General features: G+C 36.5%; 1 protein-coding gene across 2 annotated transcripts; it reads left to right on the top strand.

The window, feature by feature from the left end:
• The first annotated feature begins 5,537 nt into the window (after window positions 1-5,537).
• On the top strand, window positions 5,538-26,092 carry LOC113094203 (zinc finger protein 14-like). 2 transcript variants are annotated; one of them, XM_026259903.1, is made up of 3 exons: window positions 5,538-5,567; window positions 19,709-21,019; window positions 23,889-26,092. In XM_026259903.1, the coding sequence occupies exons 1-3, from the start codon at window positions 5,546-5,548 to the stop codon at window positions 23,927-23,929; spliced, it is 1,374 nt and encodes a 457-aa protein (XP_026115688.1). In that variant the 5' UTR covers window positions 5,538-5,545; the 3' UTR covers window positions 23,930-26,092. The 2 variants fall into 2 exon arrangements, with proteins under 2 accessions (XP_026115688.1, XP_026115689.1); XM_026259904.1 differs by lacking the exon at window positions 5,538-5,567 and adding an exon at window positions 14,779-15,002.
• The last annotated feature ends 547 nt before the right edge of the window (window positions 26,093-26,639 follow it).

Genomic DNA, 26,639 nt, shown 5'->3' with positions numbered 1-26,639 from the left:
ATTAGAGTGACTCGTGAAGGACCAGCACCACCTCCTCTTGTCAGATGGTTTGAGGAATATATCTTCCAGAATCCAGGATTAAGATTTAGGAGCTCATTTTTATTCCACCTCCTTTCCTGAAAGTCTGTCTTGCAGAATTGACTAAAAATTAATCTTCACATTATTTCCTAATTATTTTGCAATTCTTTTTGTCAGTTCTTCTTGACCTGTTTTTCTCTTCCAGCTTTCCTGGACTATTGTATAGCACTCATAAATGATTAAATAAAAAATAATGGTAGATATTAAGATTAATATGGTTTGGAATTGGTAAAATGTGCTTGGAAAAAAATCACAATAAAACAATGTTTTAATGTTTAAGTTTGGAATATTAACTGACATGAATGAATGCTATATAAATATTGTTCATGTTAACATAATGTTTATGAATGGAATCTTATTGTAAAGTGTTACTAAAGTTATATATATATATATATTGTTCTGTGAATGTGATTTTAAAGTCTAGATGATTCGGATTAACCCTTTAACTGCCATATCCTTTAAAACCTCACTGCCAGAGGGATATTGTGAATGCATGTGCCCGCTGGGCACAGTTTACCTGATGCCACCGGGGGTGGCGATGGCATTGGTGGCTTGAGCCCGCCATCGCTGCTTGCAGCTATATTTATTATTATTCTTCTTCTTCTTCTCCCGAATGAATCGCATTTTTGAGGGCTTTAACATGCTCAAAAAGTCATGAAACTTTGCACACGCGTCAAACCTGGTGAAAATTTTCGTCTGATATAGGATTCAGAAGAGGGTGTGGCAAAATGGCTCGACAGCGCCACCTATACCAAGAAAATCAACAGCCTTCCAGCTATGTTTCATGTACATGCACGAAAATTGGCACACATATGTAACACACCAATACCTACAAAAAAGACTCTTGGAGCGAAATTCTAAACCCAACAGGAAGTCGGTTATTTTTAATATTATGAGCATATTTTGTGTAATTTTGGTCATTTCCATGTGTTGTATTTTAACGAACTCCTCCTAGAGAGTTCTTCAAATCAACACCAAATTTGGTATGCCTAATCTAAAGGCCTTTGCGATGTTAAATTGCGAAGATCTTGAGTTTTCGTTGAAGGGCGTGTCCGTGGCGGCCTGGCGAATTTCGATGATTCGCCATGAAAAATGAAGTTGCTATAACTCACACATACAATGTCCAATCTGCCCCAAACTTCACATGTTTGATGAGACTCCGAACCTGAACAGATTGACATGCCCATATTCAGTTATAGTCATAGCGCCACCTATTGGCAACAGGAAGTGTCATATTTTACGCTGCGACGAACTACTCCTAGAAATTTTATGACATCAATGTCTTTTTTGTGGTCAGTCTAATCTAAAGGCCTGTGCGATGTTCAGTTGTGAAGATCTTGAGTTTTCGTTAAAAGGCTTGTTCATGGCGCCGCGACGAAGTTCGATGTCTCGCCATGGGAATAAAAGATGTTATAACTCAGGCATAAAATGTCCGATCTTCCCCAAACTTCACATGTGTGATAAGAGTCCTGGCCTGAACAGATCTGCAGGCCAATATTCCACCGGGTGTGGCAGAATGGCTCTATAGCGCCACCTATACACTTTCAACGGAGTGCGCCTCGAGCTATGTTTCACGTACATGTACAAAAATTGGTACACACATGTAACACTCCAATACCTACAAAAAAGTCTCTTGGTACGAAATCCGGATCCCAACAGGAAGTCGGTTATTTTGAATTTTCCCTTCAAAATTGGTGTTGTTTTTGCCATTTTCAGGGGTTGTACTTTAACGAACTCCTCCTAGAGATTTATTCAGATCAACACCAAACCTGGTCAGTGTAATCTTAAGCCCTTTACGATGTTAAATTGTGAAGATCTTTAGATTTCGTTAAAGGGCGTGTCCATGGCGGCCTGACAAATTTCGATGTTTCGCCATGAAAAAGGAAGTTGCTGTAACTCAGACATACAATGTCCAATCTGCCCCAAACTTCACATGTTGGATGAGACTCTTGACCTGAACAGATCTACATGCCCATATTCAGTTATAGTCATAGCGCCACCTATTGGCAACAGGAAGTGACATATTTTACACTGTGACAGACTATTTCTAGAAATTGTATGACATCAATGTCTTTTTTGTGGTCAGTCTAATCTAAAGACCTGTGTGATGTTTAGTTGTGAAGATCTTGAGTTTTTGTTAAAAGGCGTTTCCATGGTGCCGTGACGAAGTTCGATGTCTCGTCATGGGAATAAAAGATGTTATAACTCAGGCATAAAGTGTCCGATCTTGCCCAAACTTCACGTGTGTGATAAGGGTCCTGGCCTGAACAGATCTGAAGGCCAATATTCCATTGGGTGTGGCAAAATGGCTCGATAGCGCCACCTTTAAACTTTCAACGGAGTGCATATGCAAATTCAATGGAGTGTGCCTCGAGCTATTTTTCACGTACATGTACAAAAGTCGGTACACACATGTAACACACCAATACCTACAAAAAAGTCTCTTGGTACGAAATTCGAATCCCATCAGGAAGTCGGTTATTTAGAATTTTCTCTGCAAAATTGGTGTTGTTTTTGCCATTTTCAGGGGTTGTACTTTAACAAACTACTCCTAGAGATATATTCAGATCAACACCAAACTTGGTCAGTTAAATCTAAAGGAATTTGCGATGTTAGATTGCAAAGATTTTGAGGTTTTGTTAAAGGGCGTGTCCATGGCGGCCTGACAAATTTCGATGTTTCGCCATGAAAAAGGAAGTTGCTGTTACTCAGATTTACAATGTCCAATCTGCCCCAAACTTCACATGTTAGATAAGACTTCTACCCTTAACAGATCTACATGCCCATATTCAGTTATAGTCATAGCGCCACCTGCTGGCAACAGGAAGTGACATGTTGTATGCTGTGACAAACTACTCCTAGAATTTTTTTGAGATTAATGTATTTTTTTGTAGTCAGTCTAATCTAAAGGCCTGTGCAATGTTAACTTGTGGAGATCTTGAGTTTTTGTTAAAGGGCGTGTCCATGGCGTCATGACAAATTTTGATGTCTCGCCACAGCAAGAGAAGTTGTTGTAACTCAGGCATAATTTGTTCGATCTTCCCCAAACTTCACATGTTCAATAAGAGTCCTGCCCTGAACACATCTGAAGGCCAATAGTCCATTATAATGAGAGCACCACCTACTGGCAACACAAAGATTGGCACAAATATGGAGTAAACTTTGATATATTCCACTTATATTTATGAGTTTAAATGCATATTTCTCACCGTTCACCTATTTACTAAAGCCACTCGCTGCCGGTGAGCCCGGGTGCGAGGGCCCGTTCATCGCTGCTTGCAGCTTTAATTTGTATTATATTTATAAGAGAAAGATAGTCTGTACCGATTTTTCCCGGAAAAACACGACCGGCTGGAGGCGTGACGTGTGGGCGGAGCTAAAGAATCACGAGCGCGAGTAGGCTTTTGAGTTGAGAGCATGTGGAAGCTGTGACATAGATCCAGAGGCTGAAATTTAACAAGAGCAGCATCAGCAAAGGCTTCTCTATGTGGTATGTACTGAAACTGTATATATTTGCTTAGCGGTTTTGGAAAATGACTAAGTTCCACTTTATGTCGTCTTTTTTTTTTTTTTAAGCTGTACATGTGGAAAGTGCAGTTTGATGACAACATCCCATGTTGTTTACTTGATGTGCTTACGGGCTGATAGCTAAGTTAACAACACAGAGATATTTGAAGCAGTTTTACTCACCGCCTGCGGTTCCAACACACGATCGTGACCCTTTTCCGTTGGGACTGCATTATCCTTAAGAAATAAACGATGTGCAATCCGAAATGCAGGGAACAAACACAAACACTTGCACAACTCCGTTGATGCTCTGTAAAAATAAACTCCATCCACTGGTCCCTTAATGCTGTTTCTCTTTTGGTAATCTGTGCAGGGTTGTCTTGCCCTGGCAACCAAAAACACACTTCTTTTGTGACATTTGGCGACGCTCTCGCTCTGATCAGTGAAGTCTGTTGTGCTCTCAGTGCTCTGCTATATGGGAGCGTGCGCTCTTCCGGCAGAAGTGCCTCAGGACCCATATAAGGAAATTCCGCTCCATCTAACGTCACACAGAGCCATACTCGAAAAAAACTTTCCGAAACTTGTGACAAACCGGAAGAGGTTTTTTTGGAACAGAAATACTCCTTCAAACGTACAACTTAATTTTTTAAACTTTGTCCATGTTTAGCATGGGAATCCAACTCTTTAACAGTGTAAAAAACTCAGTATGCATGAAATAGCATTTCACCCCCCCTTTAATATAATAAAAAATATAATGCTACAAATAGTTAAAAACTTAAATAATGAAAGCAAACATAAGAACAGCTAGGATTCAACAATGACAATTGTTCAACAATGACCTCAAAATTGTTCCGTCCTAGCTTTTCAGAAGGCAAAGTCACTGATGACATCAGGACAGCGGGATTGTATTGTTCTGCCCCCCTTCCTCAAATATGATGATGGAAAATAAACACCTACTATAAGGGTGAAAATAGAACTTTAATCACATAAAAAAGTAAAATAATAAATTTTATTATTTACTAATTACAATTGTACCATTCAACATTTACCTATAACTTTATTATGACTAATTTATTTCAGTCTTAAGAATTCAGAAATCATGCAAAAGGAAATTAAGCAGTTTTACTATGATAAAACCATCGTTTATTTTTTGTAAGGGTTGTGATATGCACATTTTTAACTTTTAACTTTAACAGGAATGTGCCTGAAAGTGATAAACGGGCCTCGTTTTTACCTAAATTATTTATACTTTATTTTGTAGCTGACACCTAAATGAACACATTACAATTGTTTCATGGCTGTAAGTATTTCTCCTCAAATGCTACTGAGCTTCAAATTTGCCTTTGAGCCCATGTGAAAAAGTAGCATAATTTACATATACTTTACAGTTTATTTTAATAAATATTCAACATTATATTAAATAGTGCATTATAGCTGACACCTAGATGAACAATTATTGTTGTTTTTATGACTGTAAGTCATTCTCCTCAAATGCTACTGACGTTAGAAAAGTGTATCCCAATATCGCATGTAACTTTAGAGACGGTCCCTAAGTTTGATACACTCGAACGTCCAACGACAAGCCAACTTTATGTCCCTTTCTTCTTTCTCTTTTCGGCACCAGAGGGATACATCCTTTTTATGACATGGCTTATCATTTATTACAGTGACGCGCACTTGCGCGCCGGCGCGAATTGTCAATGCACGCGAGGTGTCTATGCGCAAGTGCGCATGACTCAAACGCTAGCAGACACAGCAGCAGTTGTTGGTAAATACGTTCTTTTTTTTGTCTTGAATTATTAATTTATTCGTTCATCATTCATTCATTCATGTATATCACTTGTTTAAGTTAGGCTATTTAATTGTAAAAAAAAATAAAATAAATAATAATAATAATTATTATTATTATTGGGGGGGCCCCTGGTGGCGAGGGGGCCCCAAGCAGCCGCTTAGTTCGCTTATGCCTCGGGCCGGCCCTGTCTGTAAGTTTTCCCTTTCATCTCTTTTTTCTTGCGGGTCTGTTAAGGATTTAAGGGCGATTTTTTTTTTCTTAACTCTGTGTGTTAAGTGCTGCCGAAATGGGGACGCATTCTGATGGTCTTTTATTGTTAACTGCCTGGCATGGATGTAAATGCATGCCGGATGAATCAATCACAGTTGAAGATGTTTTAAATGCGATTGGAGTTGATTTAGGTGCGAGTAATATCTTATCGGCATCTAGAATGAATAAAGCCACCGTTGTTTTTCTAAAAGAAGGGTCGATGGTAGATGATTTGGTTGAGCGTGGTTTAACTGTGGGGAATGCTTTCGTGTCAGTTTTACCGCTATCTAATCTGGCAAAGAAAGTGATGTTGTCTAATGTACCCCCGTTTATTTCTAACGACTCATTAGAACGCTTACTTGTTCGCTATGGCAAATTAGTGGGACCAATAAAGATGATTCCTCTTGGCCTAAAAATTCCTCATTGCGCCAGATATGGGCATATAAAGCAGGCATGCCCTTTACTTGTTGAGGCTGTGAGTGAGGTTGAAAATGGGGATGAACCTGCTAACACACAGCAAGTAACCCCAGCTACAGAAAACCATAGTGTGGGTGAGAGCATCAATGAAAATATTGAAGATGTAGAACAAGTTGCAATGATGACTCTGTCTGGTGATAGAGATGATCAAATTGAATCTGAATCACTAAGTAATGTGAGTGCAAATGAACAGTCTGTTGAGACACTTTTGCATGTTGGAGTTGTAAATGATTCTGTGACTGCAGGAGAAAATGAATTGGGTGTTCCTGATGGACAGATAAAAGTTGCCGGAGAGACTCAAATGTTGACTGAAAATCTATCTCAGAATATAATAGACACAAAACTACTGGAACCAGAGCTAGGAGAATCCCAACCGGTCGATGATGATAGTACTGATAGTGCCACATCAGATGAAACAGGTGTGACTGAAATGAATTCTCAAGGATATACTGAAGGGAAGGCCTCTGTTTTTAAACTAAAGTCTTATTATTCTGTCCAGCAGATAAATAATTTCCTTGATGCCACATTTAATCAGCGAAGACCCAAAATAGAGGGTTTTTTTCCTGATTTACAACTTTTTGTTGAATCTGTTGCTGTGGCGATGAGAAAATCTACACTAGAGGAAATTGACCAGCCTAAACGATACAGACTTAAGAAATACATGAGTACTGTTAGGCAAAAGTTGAAAATTTGTCAAAAAAAAATAATATATAGTTTATATATAAATAATGCTTCATTGAGCCATGGAACTAATTTAAGTGCAGGTGTTGCCATACTTTTCTCGTCCCGTATTGGTAATCTACCAGTAACGGTAGAAATTATGCCTGGCAGAATTTTGCGAGTTGATATTACTCTTGGTGGAACTGATTACACTTTCTTTAATGTTTATGCACCAAGTGTTGGTCAGGAGCATGTACTATTATTTGGAAAACTTTCTGATGCCCTCTTACAGTGCCCTCAAGATAATATTGTTGTAATGGGGGGGGGGGGGATTTTAACTGTACAATTAATCAATTTTTAGATAGGAATCACGATGAACCCCATCCATTGTCTGCTGGAATTTAGAAAAATCTGATTGACTATCATGACCTTGTTGATGTATGGAGGGAGGCTTTTCCTGGGGTTAGACAATATACTTGGTTGAGGAGAAATTCAAATAGATTGTCTGGAGCCATATTGGATCGTTTCTATGTTAAAAAACCACATAGAGATAGGTTCTTTAATAGTTGTATTTCTCCTTCTTTTCTCTCTGATCACCATTTTTGTTCAATATCTGTTTCTGTTGTATCTTTTAAAATCTATAAATCACAGTGGTGTTTAAATAATAGACTTTTACAAGATCACAATTTCCTTCAATCTTTCAATCTTTTCTGGGAGTCTTGGAGAGAAAAGAGAGATAGTTTTCAATTATTAAGTCAATGGTGGGATATTGGCAAAGTCCATATAAAGATCTTTTGCCAACAATACAATGCAGAAAGTATCGGAAGCTTGAAAGATGAAATGAAGATTCTTGAACATAGCATCCTTGAACAAAGCACCAAAAATGCTTCTGATGATTTAACTTCTGTTGATCACATCACAGAGAATAAGCTTCTGTTGAAAAATCTGTTGGAGGAAAGAGGAAAATTAGCTTTTTTAAGAAGTAGATTTCCCAACTTAATGAAATGGACATTCCCACACCATTTTTTTTGGACTTTAAAAAAAGCAAAAAGAGCAAAAACAATTTCATCAATTGAAACTTCCAAATGGCCGAGTGACAACAAATCAACAAGAGATCCAGTCTCATGCAATTTCTTTTTATGAGGACTTGTATTGTTCTGACCAGTGTGATGATCTAACAACAGACCAATTTTTACATGAATTGCCAAACATCTCAGAGGAAGAGAGGATAGAGCTTGACAATCCTTTAACCTTTTCTGAGGTTTCACAGGCTGTTCAGGAGTTGAGCCTCGGGAAGTCACCTGGGTTGGATGGGCTTTCAGTGGAATTTTTTAAATCCTTTTGGAGTCTAACGGGCCAGGATTTATATGATGTTTTTGTTGGATGCATTAATGGAGGGACTCTACCTTTAAGTTGCCGCAGAGCAATGTTAACATTGATCCCCAAAAAAGGAGACCATGGATGCCTAAAAAACTGGAGACCGGTTTCACTGTTATGTGTTGATTTTAAAATCTTGTCGAAAACATTGACCAACAGGCTTAAGCAACATATGACATCCATAATCCATGTGGATCAAACATTTTGCATCCCTAAACGGACAATCTTTGACAATCTGTTTTTGGTGAGAGACATCATTACTGTTGCAAAAAGACATAAGCTGGACATTGGTTTGCTTTCTCTGGACCAGGAGAAGGCTTTTAACCGTGTAGACCACCACTATATGTTTAAGACTCTGGAAGCTTTTGGATTTGGTCCATATTTTGTATCTTGCATTAAGCTGCTGTATAAGGATGTTTATAGTATGCTTAAGATTAATGGATCTTTGACGAGGTCTTTTTCAGTGACCAGAGGCATAAGGCAAGGCTGTCCGTTGTCAGGCCTTTTGTATGCGATGTCTATAGAACCACTTTTGATTATGCTGAGGAAACCGTTGTGTGGTGTTTCCTTTCCTGATTCCCCTGAAATTGCTCCCATTAAACTTACAGCTTATGCGAATGATGTAACGATAGTTATAAAAAATTTAGAGGATATTAACAATTTAACCTCTTGTTTAAATAATTTTCAAAAAGCATCATCTGCTTGTATTAATTGGGAGAAATGTACATCTTTTTTGTTGGGTGATTGGCAAACTGTTGCGCCCCCAAAATTGCCAAAACAGTGTAAATGGGGCAGGGATGGTTTTAAAATGCTTGGAGTTTACTTTGGGAATGATCATTATGAAAAGAAGAATTGGGAGGGTCTAGTTGATTGTGTTAACGGTAGACTTCAGAGATGGAGATGGCTGCTTTCACAAATTTCTTTTAGATGAAGATGCTTAGTAATTAATAATTTAATTGCTTCAATGTTGTGGCATAAGTTTACTGTTCTAGACCCTCCTAAAGACTTGCTCAAAAGTGTTCAAAAGACATTGGTTAATTTTTTCCGGGATAGTTGTCATTGGCTTCCTCCAGGAGCCCTTTACCTTCCAGTGGCAGAGGGAGGTCAAGGGCTTATACATCTTGAGTCAAAGATCTTGGCAATGAGGATGCAAACATTGCAGAAACTTTTGTATAGTTCGATTGATTTGCCTTGGGTGCGTTTTGGGAGATCTATACTTAAGCATATTGGTGGAATAGGTATGGACAAACAATTGTTTTTAATGAAGAAAATGTTTGTCAAAAAGTTTTCTGATCTGTCTTTTAGCTTTTATGTCTCAGTGCTCAAATCATGGGAATGTTTTGATATATTCAGAACTAGTGAAGAGCACTTTGGTGTGGAAGAACCTATTTTTTTTAACCCGCTTTTTGAGCTTCCTTCAAATGTATCTCAGTCTTTAATCAATAGATTCTTGAATTCTGGTGTTACTAAAGTTATTGATTTGATCGATTTAAGTAGAGGCCAGTGGAAAACTTCAAAATCACTTGCTGATCAAGTTGGCTTTAATTATCTTAGAGTAATTGATGGGTTTGTCTAAAAGGTTATGGAGAATTGACCTTTGATTGTATAGGGAAAAATATACTATACCACATATGCGTTAAAACTTTACATGTTGGTCAGTTGAAAGAAAAAGTTGATACTAAATGGAGATCTCAACTATCTATACCTGAAAATATTCTTCCCTCTTGGAGACTTTTGTATAAACCTCCAATTTCTAAGAGATGTGGTGATCTGCAGTGGAGGCTGATCCATTGTATCCTAGCTACAAATAAGTTTATTGCAAAAATGAATGAAAATGTTACTTCGATTTGCCCATTTTGTGATGCTATTGATACAATTTTTCATATGTTTTGTGACTGCTCTAGACTTGACCCTATTTTTGTACTGTTGGAAAGAACTATATCTAAATTGGGGTTCCTGTATACTAACAGCCTTTTTATTTTAGGCTGTGTTTACAGGAAATCTGCACAAGAACAATGTGTACTTGCTAATTTTGTCGTAGGTCAAGCTAAATTGGCAATTTTTAAGTCGCATCAAGAAAAAAATCCAGGCAGAGATGTTTGTATGGTGGCTTTATTTAAATCCTTAGTGGAATCAAGAGTGATTATAGAATATACATATTACAAGCATATTAATAATGTTATTTTTTTTAAATGGAGATGGTGTGTTAAGGAAGCACTGGTTATAGTGAATGATAATGGGGGGTTGTTTTTTTTAATTGGTAATTTTGGTAATGCTGGTATTTATTTATTTAAAAATAAAGAGGAAATGTGTGTAATGTGATTGTTATGTAATCCCCCAAAAATTGTTTTAACTATGGTGAATTAAAAAAAGGCGTGTAAAAGTCAAAAAGTCTCTCACACGCACACACACACTCTCTCTCTCTCTAACACACACACACACACACACACATTACACATTACACACACACACACACACACACACATTACATGTGTGTATCTAAATCCTGTTTTTAATTTACCATACTTGTGATTTCATATAAGGTATTTGATTGGCTTCGAATGATAAAAATTGTTCCACTCTTTCCAATTAAAGTGATTGCTGTCCTATTTAAGTGCAGTTTGAATGTTGGTTTTAATCTATCAAACATGGAATCAAAACCAAGAAGGGTGAGAAAGTCAAACTGGACAGAGGAACAGTGTTTACTGTTAGCCCAGTTAGTGGATGAACACAAGGCCATTCTTGAAGGATAATTCGGGCTGGGTGTCACAGCAAGAAACAAGAAGCAGACATGGGAGCGTATAGCACAAACTATTGACGGTTCATTCCCCCTGCTTGTGCGCATCTATAAGCCTGCTATATTCATAAATGCAGTTTTTTGAGCCTGCAAGGTTGGAATGTCCAGTGGAAACTAAATGAACTGCGACACAATAAGATGTTCTGAAAGTGCTGTAATTGTGTGATCACTGCTTACAGAAGATTGTGACAGACCCAAATCATCACTATTGCATTGTTGCATTTTCCCAGTTGCCAAATGTAGTGTAGTGATGTAGTGAATTTATATATTAAATTATAAAATTATTATATAATCTATCGCGTCTTATTAACTCACTGTCATCCATTGTCTGCAGCACATTTCTTCTGCCTCTTCGTCTTTCTGCCATTTTCTCCTCTGCTAAAGAAACTCTTAAGCCTTTTAAAAGTCCTCGTCTGTGCTCCTAACAAGTTTGACCTCTTTTAAGGGTTAAGATGCTTTCTGAATTACTTTTTTCTTTACTAGGATTTTTTCTTTAATTTTAAGAGTAAACGCCCACATTTATAAGAATTTTCTTAGAATTTTGTCACTAGGAGCTACTTTTTGCATTAAGATTCTTTATGAATACGGGCTCTGGTGTTCAGGAAAATACATTTTACCTGGCATTTGATTTTTAAACTGCTTTTCTCCTCACTCCTAAAAAAATAAATAACTCGTTTTTTAGACATTAGTTTGGGACGGTCAGCTGTTGAATATTGTTTTTTGAGTATTATTGAGCTTTACTGTCAGGTTTTCCTTTGCTTCTCCTTTAAATGAGTCATATTATGCTGCTAAAAACATTATTTTGTGTAATGTGTTTATGCGGTTTAAGTTTTTTTAAAAGAAACATTATTTTCCACATACTGTACATTATTGTTTCTCCTCTATGCCCTCCTTCTGAAATGTGTCGATTTTCACAAAGCTCATCGTCTCAAAAGCGAGGTGTGCTGTGATTGGTCAGATATCCAGTGTGTTGTGATTGGCCAAATGTCTCAAGCGTGTGACAGAAATGATACGTCTCATAACATATTGTTACGCTCCTGTCCGGCCGGAGCGACGAGACATAAAACCCATTATAAACATGATACAAACATGATTTCTAGTCTGGTCTTCTTTTGTAAGGCCAAACAAAGTAGTTTCACGTTCTCAATGAAACAGTGTCACACTGAGTGAACAGAGGTGAGAACGCTCGAGAACGGTGCAGCAGGTGATTCTGTGAAGGACTGTACCTTGGTCTTGAGCGACCACATGTGATGACCCTGGGCTGGACTCTTCTTTGTCCAGTGTTCACACTATCCATCCTAAATATATGTGAGAGTAGAATAAGTGTGTCCCAAAGCAGAGTATGCTGAAAAGAGTATGCCAAAAAAGTCCCCAGATGGTCGACTATTTCAGGTCGATTTTTGTGCACACTCCAATGACTAAAATCAGCTCTGTGAAGACTGAACACGGTAAGAAGAGTTAAAATATGCTTTATTTGTACAGTTGTATCCAGTAACATTACTGGTCATTGTTAAACTCAGATTTCAGTGAAAAGTAATTTGGCAAATAACATTTTGAGTAAAACACTGTTTGGACGTAATTTCTATCTAGTATCTTTCTGGGATGTGGGGTGATTTAATAAGCTTTATAAATAAGTTTTCAGTCCAATCCGACCTAAAACAAATTTTCTCTCCTTTCGAGTGAAACAGCAGGCGAGAAAAGCTAATGTTTGTTTTCACTGAACTTCTAGTTGTTTGAGTCTATTTTTTTGTTTACATATGACTATTCACCACCCTATGTAATGTTGTTTCAGATCATTTCATTTCATATCATATTAATTCATAATGAATACGTTGCTGTGTGTGTGTGTGTGTTTATTCTGTTACAGCTTACAATTTATTCAAGTGCCACCAGTGTGTTTTTGGAGTATTTCTTCTTTATATTTCATCTTTCGTCTCAGAAAAAGTAAGATTAAAAACCGTTTTATACTTGATTTTGTCAAATACTGATAATGGTCCACAACTACAGCTTTTACCATGTAATAAATGTGCCATTTCAAAAGATTCATACCTATAACTTATGGGTAAAAGTTTAAAAACCCACTTGTATCAGTAAACTTTAGTTCTAGTTTACTAGCTTGAGTCTATTTTTATGTACATTTGACAGTTCTCCACCTCATGTAATGTTGTTTCAGATCATTATTTCATACCATATTAATTCATAATAAGTTGTGTAAAGTTACTAAAACATATTTAAAACAGTTCATGTGAGTTCAGTGGTTCAATTTAAATATTATAAAGCGACAAAACCACCCCAATATAACAACTTTTCAGCAATATAGTGATGGGCTGATTTCAAAACACTGCTTCGAAGCTTTACGAATCGAATCAGTGACTCGAAGCGCCAGTGTCACGTGGTTTCAGCAGTTTATTTGTTTGACAGGAGATCCGAGTCACTGATTCGATTCGTAAAGATATGAAGCAGTGTTTTGAAATCAGCCCATCACTAGATTGTTGAAAAGTTGTTTTGTTTTTTTTTGGTGCACAATAATTCTTGTTGCTTTTATAATATTAAGGAAGAACCACTGAACTCACATTAAATATGTTTTAGTACCTTTATGGATCTTGAGAGAGGAAATGTCATTGCTTTGAACGCAGGCCTCACTGAGCCGTCGGATTTAATCAAAATATCTTAATTTGTGTTCTGAAGATGACAGATCACTTTTGGGTGAACTAACCCTTTAATATATAAGAAATTGACATGATTTTTGCTATATTGTAGATTTCTTCCCTTGCAGTTGTTGGGGGCCATGACACAAAACGTGTCACATGAAACATCCTTTCTCACATCTTCATGATCATGTTGGGAGGAAGATCAACTGGAAGCGCCTGAATGGGAGAAAAACATTCAACCAGATGGAGTCCAAGAAGTTCCTTTTAAACGATTACAACATTATAGATCAAAACTGAATTAAATTAGCCTATCACATTTCTCATCAATGTTGTTAACAATAAAGATTAATAATAAGGAAAAGAAGCACATCACAAATCATCATTAACCTACTGTAGATAAACAGAACATCTCCGCTTATTAACTAACGATCATGTGCCTCAAAGAAGCACAAATAAAGATATAGGTGCAAACAGAATACAGTGATGTCAAATTGGTTTTGATAAGCAGTTATTTTATGACCCAGAACACGTTGGTGAAACTCATGCATCTAGCAGGAACTTAATACACTAAATAATCATATTGATTTGAACATTTATGATTTAATTAAATGTGAGTAATGAACAAGACTGCACAAATTATAGCCATCATGAGGAAGGTCCGCGTACAGTAAAGTGGATAGTGTACAACACATTTGCTCAGATTCGTTTTCAGTTCTTAATAGTTTAATAAGTGGGAAATCCGATTCAAGAAAATTTGAAATTTTGTAAAATTTGTATAGACTTTGTCAATTAAGACTTTTAATTTTTAAAAAGACTTATTTTTCGTCTAAGAATTGGTAATTCTGCCCTCAACAAATCACTTCAATCGATAGGGAAACATGGTTCTGGTCAGTACAATAAATGTGCACTCTCAGAAACTGTAGCGCATGTAATAATCAATTGTATGGCATATGAAAAGGAAAGAATTACATTAAAAAACGATTTGTTGGCATACATTCTTTAACTTTGCCGAATATATTTAATAGTTCTTTCAAAGGATCTGAAGCTCTTTTTATTATTTTTTTTAAAGCAACAAATTTATATAAGACAATATAGAAAGGTAGGGTAGGTGAAAGTAATATTTTTTGTTTGTTTGTTTGTTTCTCTCCTGTTTATTTCTGACATCAGTGCCTCACACTCCATCCCAGTAGATGGCGGAATATGCATCAAAGCTGGTTTGCCGACCGCCATTAAACGTCAAAGAAGAAGAAGAAGTTATTTGTGGATTAACTCAATTTATTTGGGAAGCGAACCGTTTCAAACGATTCCGTTCGATTCGATGAACTGGTTCAACCGACTCACTGAGAAGAACCGGTTCAATCAAACGATTTGTTCATGAACCGGACACCAGCGTGCGCTTGCTGTGTCTTCTGAGGTGAGTCGAGCAGTCCAGATATATCTCTTGTTTACACATCCTTAAAAAACATTTTTCACGGTTTGTTTAATCAACATCCTACGGGGTTCTTTCTAAACTGTTTTCATCGGACAGAACACTATTTACGCGCCTGTTCTGGCGACAGGAAAGGAACATCACAGGGAACTAAAGTCATGCGGACACGAACCATTGTGTGTGTTTCTCTAAAGTTTGTGTTAATCTTTTAAAGTGATGCAGATGTGCGTGTTTCTTCGTGCTTTCATAGATATGAAAATATTCAGTTGTATCCTATATGGTTAATGGCAGACAGAAATGGAGCGGAAAAACAACTAAATGATCAGTTTGTTTTATCTATGTAATTAGTGAGTGAAGAACTCTCTCTCTCTCCCTCTCCCTCTCTCTCTCTATATATATATATATACTACACACACACACACAGAGAGAGAGAGAGATTGATTGTTTTTCACTTACTAAGAGAGAGAGAGAGAGAGAGAGACGTTTTTAACATTTATTTTACTCTGCTCGGACTCTAATGGTGCTTTTTTAAAGTATATATATATATATATATATATATATATTTTTTTTTTTTACCACAGACACCTACTATTACTATGCCAGTATAACTGCCAAATAAGCAAACTAATGTCTGCACAAAAAGTTACAACTGTGCTTCCGAGTCCAGCATTTTTTGACAGGAATAATAATTATATTTCTAAGTCTCAGAATTCCTATAAATGCCGGAATATTCTCATCAAGTGAAGACAGAGTTTATTGAAAGACAGAGAGAACATGAGAGATCCAGAACCCTGCAGAACCAAACACACTGAAGAACAAACAGGTTGTGTTTAAGAGCACACTAAAGAAATTAAAAGATAAAATTAAATGTCATCCTCTTAATCCTAAATAACTCATATAAATCATATTTAATACATTCATTTCTAAGGATTCTTAATTGTTAATTTGAACAAAAGAAAATCGATCCTACAACATGATCAAAATTAGCAAGAATTGTGTTAAAATGATAAATAATGATACAGTGTTTTGAGGAACATTTATTTGTTCATCTTGAAATCTTTGTGGGCATACCAATTGCATAAGGTTATAGTTTGCATGAATTTAATTAAATGCACCAAGTTGCTATTTTTGCTCAGTTTGGGCTTCTAAATAAATAATAAATATATATTTAATCTAAAGCAGCGGTTCCCCACCCCGCTCTGCATATTTATTATGCATCTGTTATCACATAGGACTTTTGTTCTATTCGTATGTAAGTGTCCTGCAGTGGACATCAGGATATTGATTCCAATTCCATGTTACATACAAAGAGGATTAAAGTGTGCAAGAAGTGAAATTAAATAGTATTTATTTACAGAGGCATATCACATCTGTGTGTGAAGATGCTGCAGACTATTACTGAATTATTTCAATTATGTTTCCCCTCAGAAACTTTTGGTGTCTGTCGTGGGTCACCTGGAGCTGTATTTTTTATGGTTTCTGCTAATATGACAGTTTACTTCTTTGATTTACAGACTGTAAAATTATTGATATGGCTGTTGCTCCCCCTTCCCTCCTTTGTTTCTTTGAATTGATGTTGTTTTGTTGAATTAAAGATACAAGAGTTAAGCACAAAAATAAATGAATAAATAACGGTGATATGATTTCTAAAGACATTTACAAAATTTTGATATAAATTACCAGTGTTTCCCCTAAATAGATTTATTTGTGGCGTTTGACTTCGTTGAATAGACATGAGCACTGAAAGTTACAAAATCAAATCGTCGCAGGTGCTTTATATAAGTTTATCTCTGAATGGAAAGGACTGTCTTCAGAAAATGTTGATTTTGATTTTATCTAATGAAGAAGCGTTCGTGAGCGGAGCTGCTCTGATTACAGCCGTTACTAAAATTTTGAAATATTTTACATTTTTAAATGTGAATAAATCCTGTGATCAAAGTGAATTTTCAGCATCATTATTCCAGTTTTCAGTGTCACATGATCTAATATGCCGATTTGCTGATTATCAATATTTAAAACTTCTTGCTGAGCAGAAGAGAATTCTTTAAAGACATTAAAAATCTTACTGTTCAAAAACTGTGACTGGTAGTGTATGCTTGCTTATAGTTTGAAGTTAAAGATATGAATATTACTTACGTGAGTCTGATGACGGTGATTTGACAGTGACTTCACATTTCTTGTTTGTATGAAGGCTAAACACAAATAAAAGGAGAATGTAAAAGACATCTGTTGTAGGCATTCTTGGCAGTTTTACAAGGCTTTTTATAACCGTGTTCTTATTGATATCGGAATTAAATATCAGCCAGAATTAAGAAATATATTGTGTGCTGATCACCTTTCTGATATTATTGATCTTCTCAAAAAAAGGAAGAAGCAAACTCATTGCATTTGCTGTTGGAGAGCATTTCACTGGGAATCTAACTTTTGCAACCTTATAAGATGCAAAGAATAAACTACATCCTTCACTCTTTTTGCCATGCTGCTTGTCTGTGATGGGGTTGTGCATAGACAATGTGAGCCTAGGAAGTGTTGACACATTTTACAGTGGGATGAAACAACGGCATAAACAGAAGTACCACCCCAAATCAGAAAAAGTTGGGACAGTATGGAAAACGCAAAAAAAAAAGGGATTTCTAAATTTACTTGACTTGTATTTCATTGCAGACAATATGAACACAAAATATTTCATGTTTTGTCTGGTCAACTTCATGTCATTTGTAAATATGCATCCTTTCCTGTCATTCAGACCTGCAACACATTTCAAAAAAAGTTGGGACAGTAAAGCATTTACCACTTTGTAATGTTGCCATTCCTTTTCACAGCACTTAAAAGAGGTTTAGGGACTGAAGAAACCAAGTGATGAAGGGTTTCAGGTGTAATTTTGTCCCATTCTTCCTGCAAACAAGTCTTAAGGTGGGCAACAGTACAGGGTCTTCGTTGCCACACATTCTCTATTGGAGAAAGATGGGGACTGCAGGCAGGTTAGTCAAGTACCCGTACCCTCTTCCTCCGCAGCCAGGACTTTGTAATGTGTGCAGAATGTAGTTTTGCATTGTCTTGTTGAAATATGCATGGACGTCCCTGGAAAAGATGTCTTCGTGAAGGCAGCATATTATGCTCCAAAATCTCTCTGTACTTTTCAGCATTAATGGTGCCTTCACAGAAGTGCAAGTTACCTTTGCCAAGGGCACTGACACAACCCCATACCATGACCGATCCTGGCTTTGGGACTTGCTGGTTGCTGGTAACAGTCTAGATGATCCTTTTCTACTTTGGTCCAGAGCACACGGCGTCCATATCTCCCAAAAAATACCTGAAATACTGATTCATCTGACCACAGTACACGTTTCCACTGTGTGATGGTCCATCCCAGATGCCTCCGAGCCCAGAGAAGTCGACGGCGCTTCTGGTTAACATAGTGCTTCCTTTTGGCACGGTACAGTTTTAACTGGCATTTGTGGATGTAACTACATATTGTGGTACTTGACAAAGGTTTGCCAAAGTAGTCCTGAGCCCATGTGGTGATATCGCTTCTAGATGAATGACGATTCTTGATGCAGTGCCGCCTGAGGGATCGGAGATCACGGTTGTTCAGCTTAGGCTTGCGCCCTTGTCCTTTACGCACTGAAATTCCTCCAGATTCCTTGAATCTTTTAATTATGTTATGCACTGTTGAATGTGAAATATCCAAATCTCTTCCTATCTTTCTTTGAGGAACATTGTTTTTAAACATTTCAATAATTTTCTCACGTATTTGTTGGCAAACTGGCGATCCTCGGCCCATCTTTGCTCCTAAAGGATTAGACCTTTCTTGGATGCTGCTTTTGTACCAAATCATAATTACAATCACCTGTTGACATCACCTGTTTCAAATCACATCATTATTTAACCATTTTACCTCATTACTAGCCCTAAATTGCTCCTGTCCCAACTTTTTCTAATTTGGGGTTGTAAATACTCCTTCATTTTTGATTGTACAGATAAGAATAAGGTATCATTTCAAACTGCAAAGGGTCTGGGTATGTATAGTCATAACAACAGCAAAATAATGTGCTTTTGTAAAATAAAGAAAATATACATGGTGCGTTCTCTGCCATCTTGGTCTCTGTCACCTCTCTTCACAGACATGTAAATAAAACAGCGTTACCAATACAGTATCATTCCTGTATGTGATGCAGTGCTGTCTAAGGGCCCAAAGATCATGGGCATCCAGTATGGTTTTCCGGCCTTGACCCTTATGCACAGAGATTGTGTGGAATATTTTTATTAATAAGATTTTACTCAATCAAGTATAATCAAGATGAATCTAGTCGCATATAAACATATGTGTCTTATTCCATTATAATCATATAGCCTTTGTGTGGAAGGAATGTGTCTATGTCTGCAAAAAACATCCTGACCACCACAGATAGGAAACATCTGGAAAAACATGCAATGGGCCTCTTTTCTTTACCATAGCAAGTCCCTAGGGAGGTATCAAAATCTTCTCACAAAGAGGATCTCGGCTTTGTTTCTCTCTGAAATAAAGTCTATCTTCTGGAAACAAAACCCAGAGACTGCGTGATTGCTCAGACACAGGGCAGATAAAAAAAACAATACATTTGCTCCAGATTCTTTGAATCTTTGGATGATATTATGCACTGTAGATCATGATAACATCAAACTCTTTTTTTCTATCAAATTTATTACAGCTGTAGAATTGAAAATGCACAAGAGGACCCACACTGGAGGGAAACCTTACATGTGTTCACACTGCGATAGGAGATTTGTTCATAGAGCAACTCTGAAAACACATGAGAGGACCCACACTGGAGAGAAACCATACAAGTGTTCATATTGTGACAAGAGATTAATTTGTTCAGGACAACTGAAAACACATGAGAGGACCCACACTGGAGAGAAACCATACAAGTGTTCACACTGTGACAAGAGATTCATTCAGACAGCAACTCTGAAAACACATGAGAGGACCCACACTGGAGAGAAACCATACAAGTGTTCACACTGTGACAAGACATTCATTTGTTTAGGACAACTGAAAACACATGAGAGGACCCACACTGGAGAGAAACCATACAAGTGTTCACACTGTGACAAGAGATTTGTTCAGAGAGCAAATCTGAAAACACATGAGAGGACTCACACTGGAGAGAAACCATACAAGTGTTCACACTGTGACAAGACATTCAATTGTTCAGGACATCTGAAAACACACCAGAGGATCCACACTGGAGAGAAACCATACAAGTGTTCACACTGTGACAAGAGATTCGTTCAGACAGCAAATCTGAAAACACATGAGAGGACTCACACCGGAGAGAAACCTTACAAGTGTTCACACTGTGACAAGAGATACCGTTTATCAGCACATCTGAAAACGCATGAGAGGACCCACACTGGAGAGAAACCATTCACATGTGATCTGTGTGGGAAGAGTTTCACACAATCAACAAACTATAAGTTGCACATGCACATCCACACTGGAGAGAAACCGTTTACATGTGATCTGTGTGGGAAGAGTTTCATAATAAAACGCAGCCTTAAAGAGCACATGAACATCCACTCTGGGGAAAAACCGTACACATGTGATCAGTGTGGCAAAGGATTTGTAAGGTCTTCGGACCTAAAGATTCATCTGACACTTCATACAAAGAAGAAACGTCTGTATTCATGTTCTTTGTGTGGAAAGAGTTTTCCACTGCTGAAAAGTTTAAAAACACATCAGAAAAGACATACTGCCAAAAAAGCTTATATGTGCTTTGAGTGTGAGAAGACTTTTTTTACAAATGAGCATTTGAAAATGCACCAGAGAACTCACACTGGAGAGAAACCTTACATGTGTTCACATTGCGACAAGAGATTCAGTTCTTCATCAAATCTGAAAAAACATGACAGGACTCATACTGGAGAGAAACCATACACATGTGATCAATGTGGGAAGAGCTACACTGAATCATCTTCTCTACAGAGACATAAAAAATCATCCACAGCCCGAAATCATAGTAAGTAGAGTTAATATTCAACTTAATGCTTTACTTTTGACTCGTCGGTCTGTATTCTGTTCCCGCTGAAAAGCAGGCAATGGTTTCTAATTACAAAGGCAAATGTATCTATTTACACCATGTTTTTGCAGCGTTGAGTTTTGTAGCCAATGACAGACATGTTTGTTTAAAGCACTGACCAATCAGAGGGGTTTAATGTAAGTTAGTCAAAATATACTCAGAGAAAATCTATTACTTTAAGGGGAAAATAAGTTGATTTAAAATTTCATGGCATCAACACATCTCAAAAAAGTTGGGACAAGGCCATGTTTACCACTGTTTGGCATCCCCTCTTCTTTTTATAACAGTCTGCAAACGTCTGGTGACTGAGGAGACAAATTGCTCAAGTTTAGGAATAGGAATGTTGTCCCATTCTTGTCTAATACAGACTTCTAGTTGCTCTGCTGTCTTGTCGCATCTTCATCTGTATGATGCACCAAATGTTTTCTATAGCCGCGTTTCCACCGCAGGAACTTTACCCAGGAACTAGGGACTTTGGCCTGGTACTTGGTGTGTTTCCACCTCAGGAACCAGGAACTAAATAAAGTTCTGGGTAAAAAAATGCCCTTCAGAAAGTCCCTGCTGGCGAGGTGGTACTTTTTCAAAGTTCCCGAACTTTCGGGGGCGGGACTTTGGCACTAATCATTCTGATTGGTTGAGTCCACGCAGCATTGGTTGAGTTCAACCACCATTTATTCGGATCAACATTTTCAAAATATTACTGTTAAGCCGCGTTTCCACCGCAGGAACTTTACCCAGGAACTAGGGACTTTGGCCTGGTACTTGGTGTGTTTCCACCGCAGGAACCAGGAACTAAATAAAGTTCTGGGTAAAAAAATGCCCTTCAGAAAGTCCCTGCTGGCGAGGTGGTACTTTTTCAAAGTTCCCGAACTTTCGGGGGCGGGACTTTGGCACTAATCATTCTGATTGGTTGAGTCCACGCAGCATTGGTTGAGTTCAACCACCATTTATTCGGATCAACATTTTCAAAATATTACTGTTAAGCCGCGTTTCCACCGCAGGAACTTTACCCAGGAACTAGGGACTTTGGCCTGGTACTTGGTGTGTTTCCACCGCAGGAACCAGGAACTAAATAAAGTTCTGGGTAAAAAAATGCCCCTCAGAAAGTCCCTGCTGGCGAGGTGGTACTTTTTCAAAGTTCCGAAACTTTCTGGGGCGGGACTTTGGCGTTAAACATTCTGATTGGTTGAGTTCACGCAGCATTGGTTGAGTTCAACCACCATTTATTCGGATCAACATTTTCAAAATATTACTGTTATTGTGTCATGAAATGTAATTTTTAAAGTATTTCAGGCGAGAATATAGTTGTTTAAAACTCAAATCTGTTGTTTATTTATAAAGACAGCACCTATTTAAAAATGTGTTTCACCGATCTCTGATACGGTGAGCTCCACTCGATCAGCGGGAGATCAGTGATCATCTATCCGCCGAGAAGCAGCCTCAACTCAGCTAGACCTTCTGATATGTGCCGCTGGCTCTGATGTGTCTTTAGTGGTTAAACATAACATATAATTCAGTTGCGGGGTAAATTTAACAGGTTTTCTTTGGTCCGTATTCAATTTATCTATATGTTAAAATGAAAATAAAAAAGGCAAGTCTATATAATATTTTGTTTCATTGTAATGGCTGTATATAACGTTACACATATCCCTGAACTAAGTACATTTCTGCAGCTGTTATTATGTTTAAATGAAAACGAAGGGAGGCAGTGGTATTTTATATCCTATTTCGTTTTATAGTAAATATACTGAGGGGAAAATTGCTGTAGCCACAGCCATCTGAGTTCACGCAGCATTGGGTTCAAAAAAAGTTCAAACACCATTTATTCAGATCATTTTCAAATATTACTGTTATTGTGTCATGAAATGTAATTTTAAAAGTATTTCATATCCCTGAACTAAGTACAATTCTGCAGTTGTTATTATGCTTAAATGAAAACCAAAGGAGGCAGTGGTATTTGATATCCTATTTCGTTTTATTGTAAATAAAGTAAGGAAAATTGCAGTAGCCAAGACGAGGTGACTGAAGTTATCAAGTACGCTGCTGCGTCGTCGCGGACATCACACTCCCCAGTCGCATGCACAAAGTCTGAACTAACTACCGATGATGCACGTCCAAAATCGGCGTACTTTTTTATTTATTTATTTTTTTCAGTGGTACTTTGTATTGAGAAACACGCGCAGACCTACGTCACCAGTCATTTGCCTAATCTTCCCGGTACTTTACACCGCGGTGAGACACGACTCGATGACTTAATCATTAAGAAATTACCTCCACCTACGCAGTTTTAGTTTATTATTTCATCATTTCATTAAAGAAATAATTTCATATTTCCATAGTAATAATAATAAAATTAAGAAAATAAATGATTAATGTTATAGTTCACCCTGCCAAAAATGACAATTCGGTCACCATTTTCTCACATGGTCCAAAAGAGCATAATCAAACAAAATATTTCTTGCTGAATCTACTTTTTATAATGCCTGATGCTTTACACAACAACGACTTTAAATGATCTTTTGTGAGTAATTTCTCCAAATTTGATGTGCGGTTCATTCGATTAATTAATCACCACATCATGTAATTAATTAGATTAAAAAAAATAAAAAATTACCAGCCCTAGAATAAATCTGAGTTTGTGTCTGAAAGCCACAATGAGTGATGGCACACTGAACTCGAAATGCAGTTTGAAGTGAAACAGCTTAATTGTTTACTTTTATTGTTTGCAGTGCCAAAACTAATGATTGATTAGTAGTTGGCTAGTGAAGATAATACAGTAACATATAGTCATTTTTTTTTTTTTTTTCAGATATGTGTACAAGAAAGAAAAGTCCAAAGTTGTCACGGTGAATAAAGTTCAAGACTTCAAGACTTTTCAAGAGATTCAGATCAACTCATAGATAGTTCCTTCCCAAAAGAACATCATCTAATTGTTTTATTCTTGTTTCTCAATTTGCTTCATAATATAATCTCTCATTATGCTTTATAATTTCAAGTTAGATTTTTTTTTTTTTACTCCATTTATGAAAAAGTGGACTTTTTAGTCGTGTGGACAACAAAGTGACCTGAAGAAGAGTCCATCTTAGTTTTAAGAAAGACATTGATCTGGTGTTTGTGTTTAATTGTTAATCTTATAATCTTATAAATGCTCGACCATTTGTGATGCACTTGGTTTGGTTGTAAATCAATCATTTTCTCACAAATTTTCAAGTAATCGTGTATTAAATAATCATGTATTTTATCAACATTTATTGACCATTTTTAATGTCTAATGATGCTACTTGCGACAATAGTTTAGTTTAATCAGTATTATTATTAATTTAATAATTTTGGGTTTATCCGAAAGCCATTACCTGATACGATTGCTTTTTAGACTTTTTTATGTTTTAAATGTCTTGATAGATAAAATCTTACTGCCTGACACAGATGAGACCCAGGTCTGATTGTGATGGTGCAGAAAAGTTGTACATTTACTTATACATTTCAAATATGCACATGAGTAATCATAACGGAAGCTGAGAAATTAAGTTTTAGTGAATATAATCAAGACACTTGAAAAATACTTTACGGTTACATTTTATATATATATATAAAACAATGTATTATTTGATCGATTTCACCTCCTTGAGCCATTAATATGTACCATAAATTACCAGTAAAACTGATTTTAAAAAATTGTTACCAGAAAATGTATTTGACACATGATTTTTTCCTGACACAGTTTAACTCTTGAGTTCTTGTCATATTTTATTACAATTTTCCTAGACTGTAGCGAGTAAACTGTGATAATGTGAGAAATGCTAAAGGTGTCTGAATAAATTTAGGTTTGACTGTATGTTGGCATATAACACTTTAACATTTTAATACATTTTTAAAAATGATATTAAATGAAAATGTAAGAACTTTTATTTTTGGCAAAGTTCTGCACAACAGAAGTATATAAAGATAAAACATGGACAAATACGATATTCCTTAATAATGTTTAAATAAATAATTATAAAGAATAATATTATTGGTGTTGATATAATTTTATATTTCTGTCATAATTTCAATTTAAATCAAACTTTTATTTCGACTGGTTGTAGCAGACCTTTGAGTTGCAGAATGGATTTTACAATGGATTTTCTTCAATAAAACTAGGAAATATTTAAGTTTTCTCTCAGCCCTGCTAATGTTCATGATTATGCAGACATTTAAAACACTATTAGCATCATACAAACTTCAGTGTGTAGTAAATAAAACGGCACCATTCAGAGACATGCAGAAACAAGCAGATTATTTATATAGCAGTCTCTTTGTGCTTTAATACTCAGACACATATCTGCTTTTGCTTTATCCATACATCAGATATTTAGCATACATGTTTAGATCTGTATGAGCATCCATACATGCACGATTTGTGACATCTTCGTTATACTGTAAATTCCATTTTCACGACTACAGATTATTTAATTTTCTTCGACTTGATAAACGTGATGATAATGAACTATATACTATCATGTAGTTTTATCTCCTACAAGTCTGTTAAATGATTGACACAGATTTTAAACTGAGGGTTTTGTTATCTTGTGGCTCCCTCTGGCGGACAACTTTAGTACTATTGCCTACATTTTCGTTCCTGTTGAGATTAATTATTTTATACATAAAAATGATCACAATTTTGAGTAGAAATTGCCTGGTTTCACTGTTACACCAGGGTTCACTTTTATATCCTTTCTTTTCACATTTCTCTGTTTTTTTACTGTCAGATTCAGATCAGTTTCTCCCCAAAGAACATCATCTTAATATTTTCTTGTATATTATAGTGCTTCATAATCCATGTCATTATGCTTTATGATTTTGTTATACTTTTTGATTTGTTTAACTCTTTAGTTTAATAACTTTCTTATATATATATATAAAAGTGTACTTTTTTGGTAAATGTATAATGTAGCTTTGCAACAGTGCATTTGTTTGCTTCTCTTCTCTTTTCAAGTGGTGTATTAAATCATGTATTAAACTCATTTTATCACACACTTTTATCGTCCAGTTTTATTGTCTAGTCTACTTTATGAAACTGATGATTATATTGGGTACTTCTGAAGGTCATGAGCTACTATGCTTGCTGTTTTAGCTTGATCTTTGTAAATGTTACAGATGTTCTGTCCTTGCGACTGCGAGCGCTATTTGGCGTGTTTTGATAGGCAAAATTTCAATCTTTTTAATTAGCAAGTTAAGTAATAACACTAAGGACTTTTAATTCACAATTGGGTAAATGTGGGAAACAAATATGCACAACATATTTATACATTTTGCATTTGTGTGAAAGCATATAACATATTTTAAGGATAAGTTATAATTAACATCTCTTGGGGCAAAAAAAAAAAAAAACTTTTGATAAGCCCTTATTCTCACATCGCTGTCATTACGTCACCACTAGTATCCTTCCTTGTTCCTTCTGAGGTGAGTCCAGCAGTTATAATATTTCGCTCATTTAAAGGCATAGTTCACTTTCAAATAAAAATGTGGTATGTTTCAGCTTACCTCAAGGGCATCCAAGATGTAGGTGTCTTTGTTTCTG

This window comes from Carassius auratus, unplaced genomic scaffold (assembly GCF_003368295.1).
Source record: "Carassius auratus strain Wakin unplaced genomic scaffold, ASM336829v1 scaf_tig00215279, whole genome shotgun sequence".
Classification (NCBI taxonomy): Eukaryota; Metazoa; Chordata; class Actinopteri; order Cypriniformes; family Cyprinidae; genus Carassius; species Carassius auratus.
Note: the sequence above shows the minus strand (reverse complement) of the source record. Positions and strands in the feature narration are given on the sequence as shown.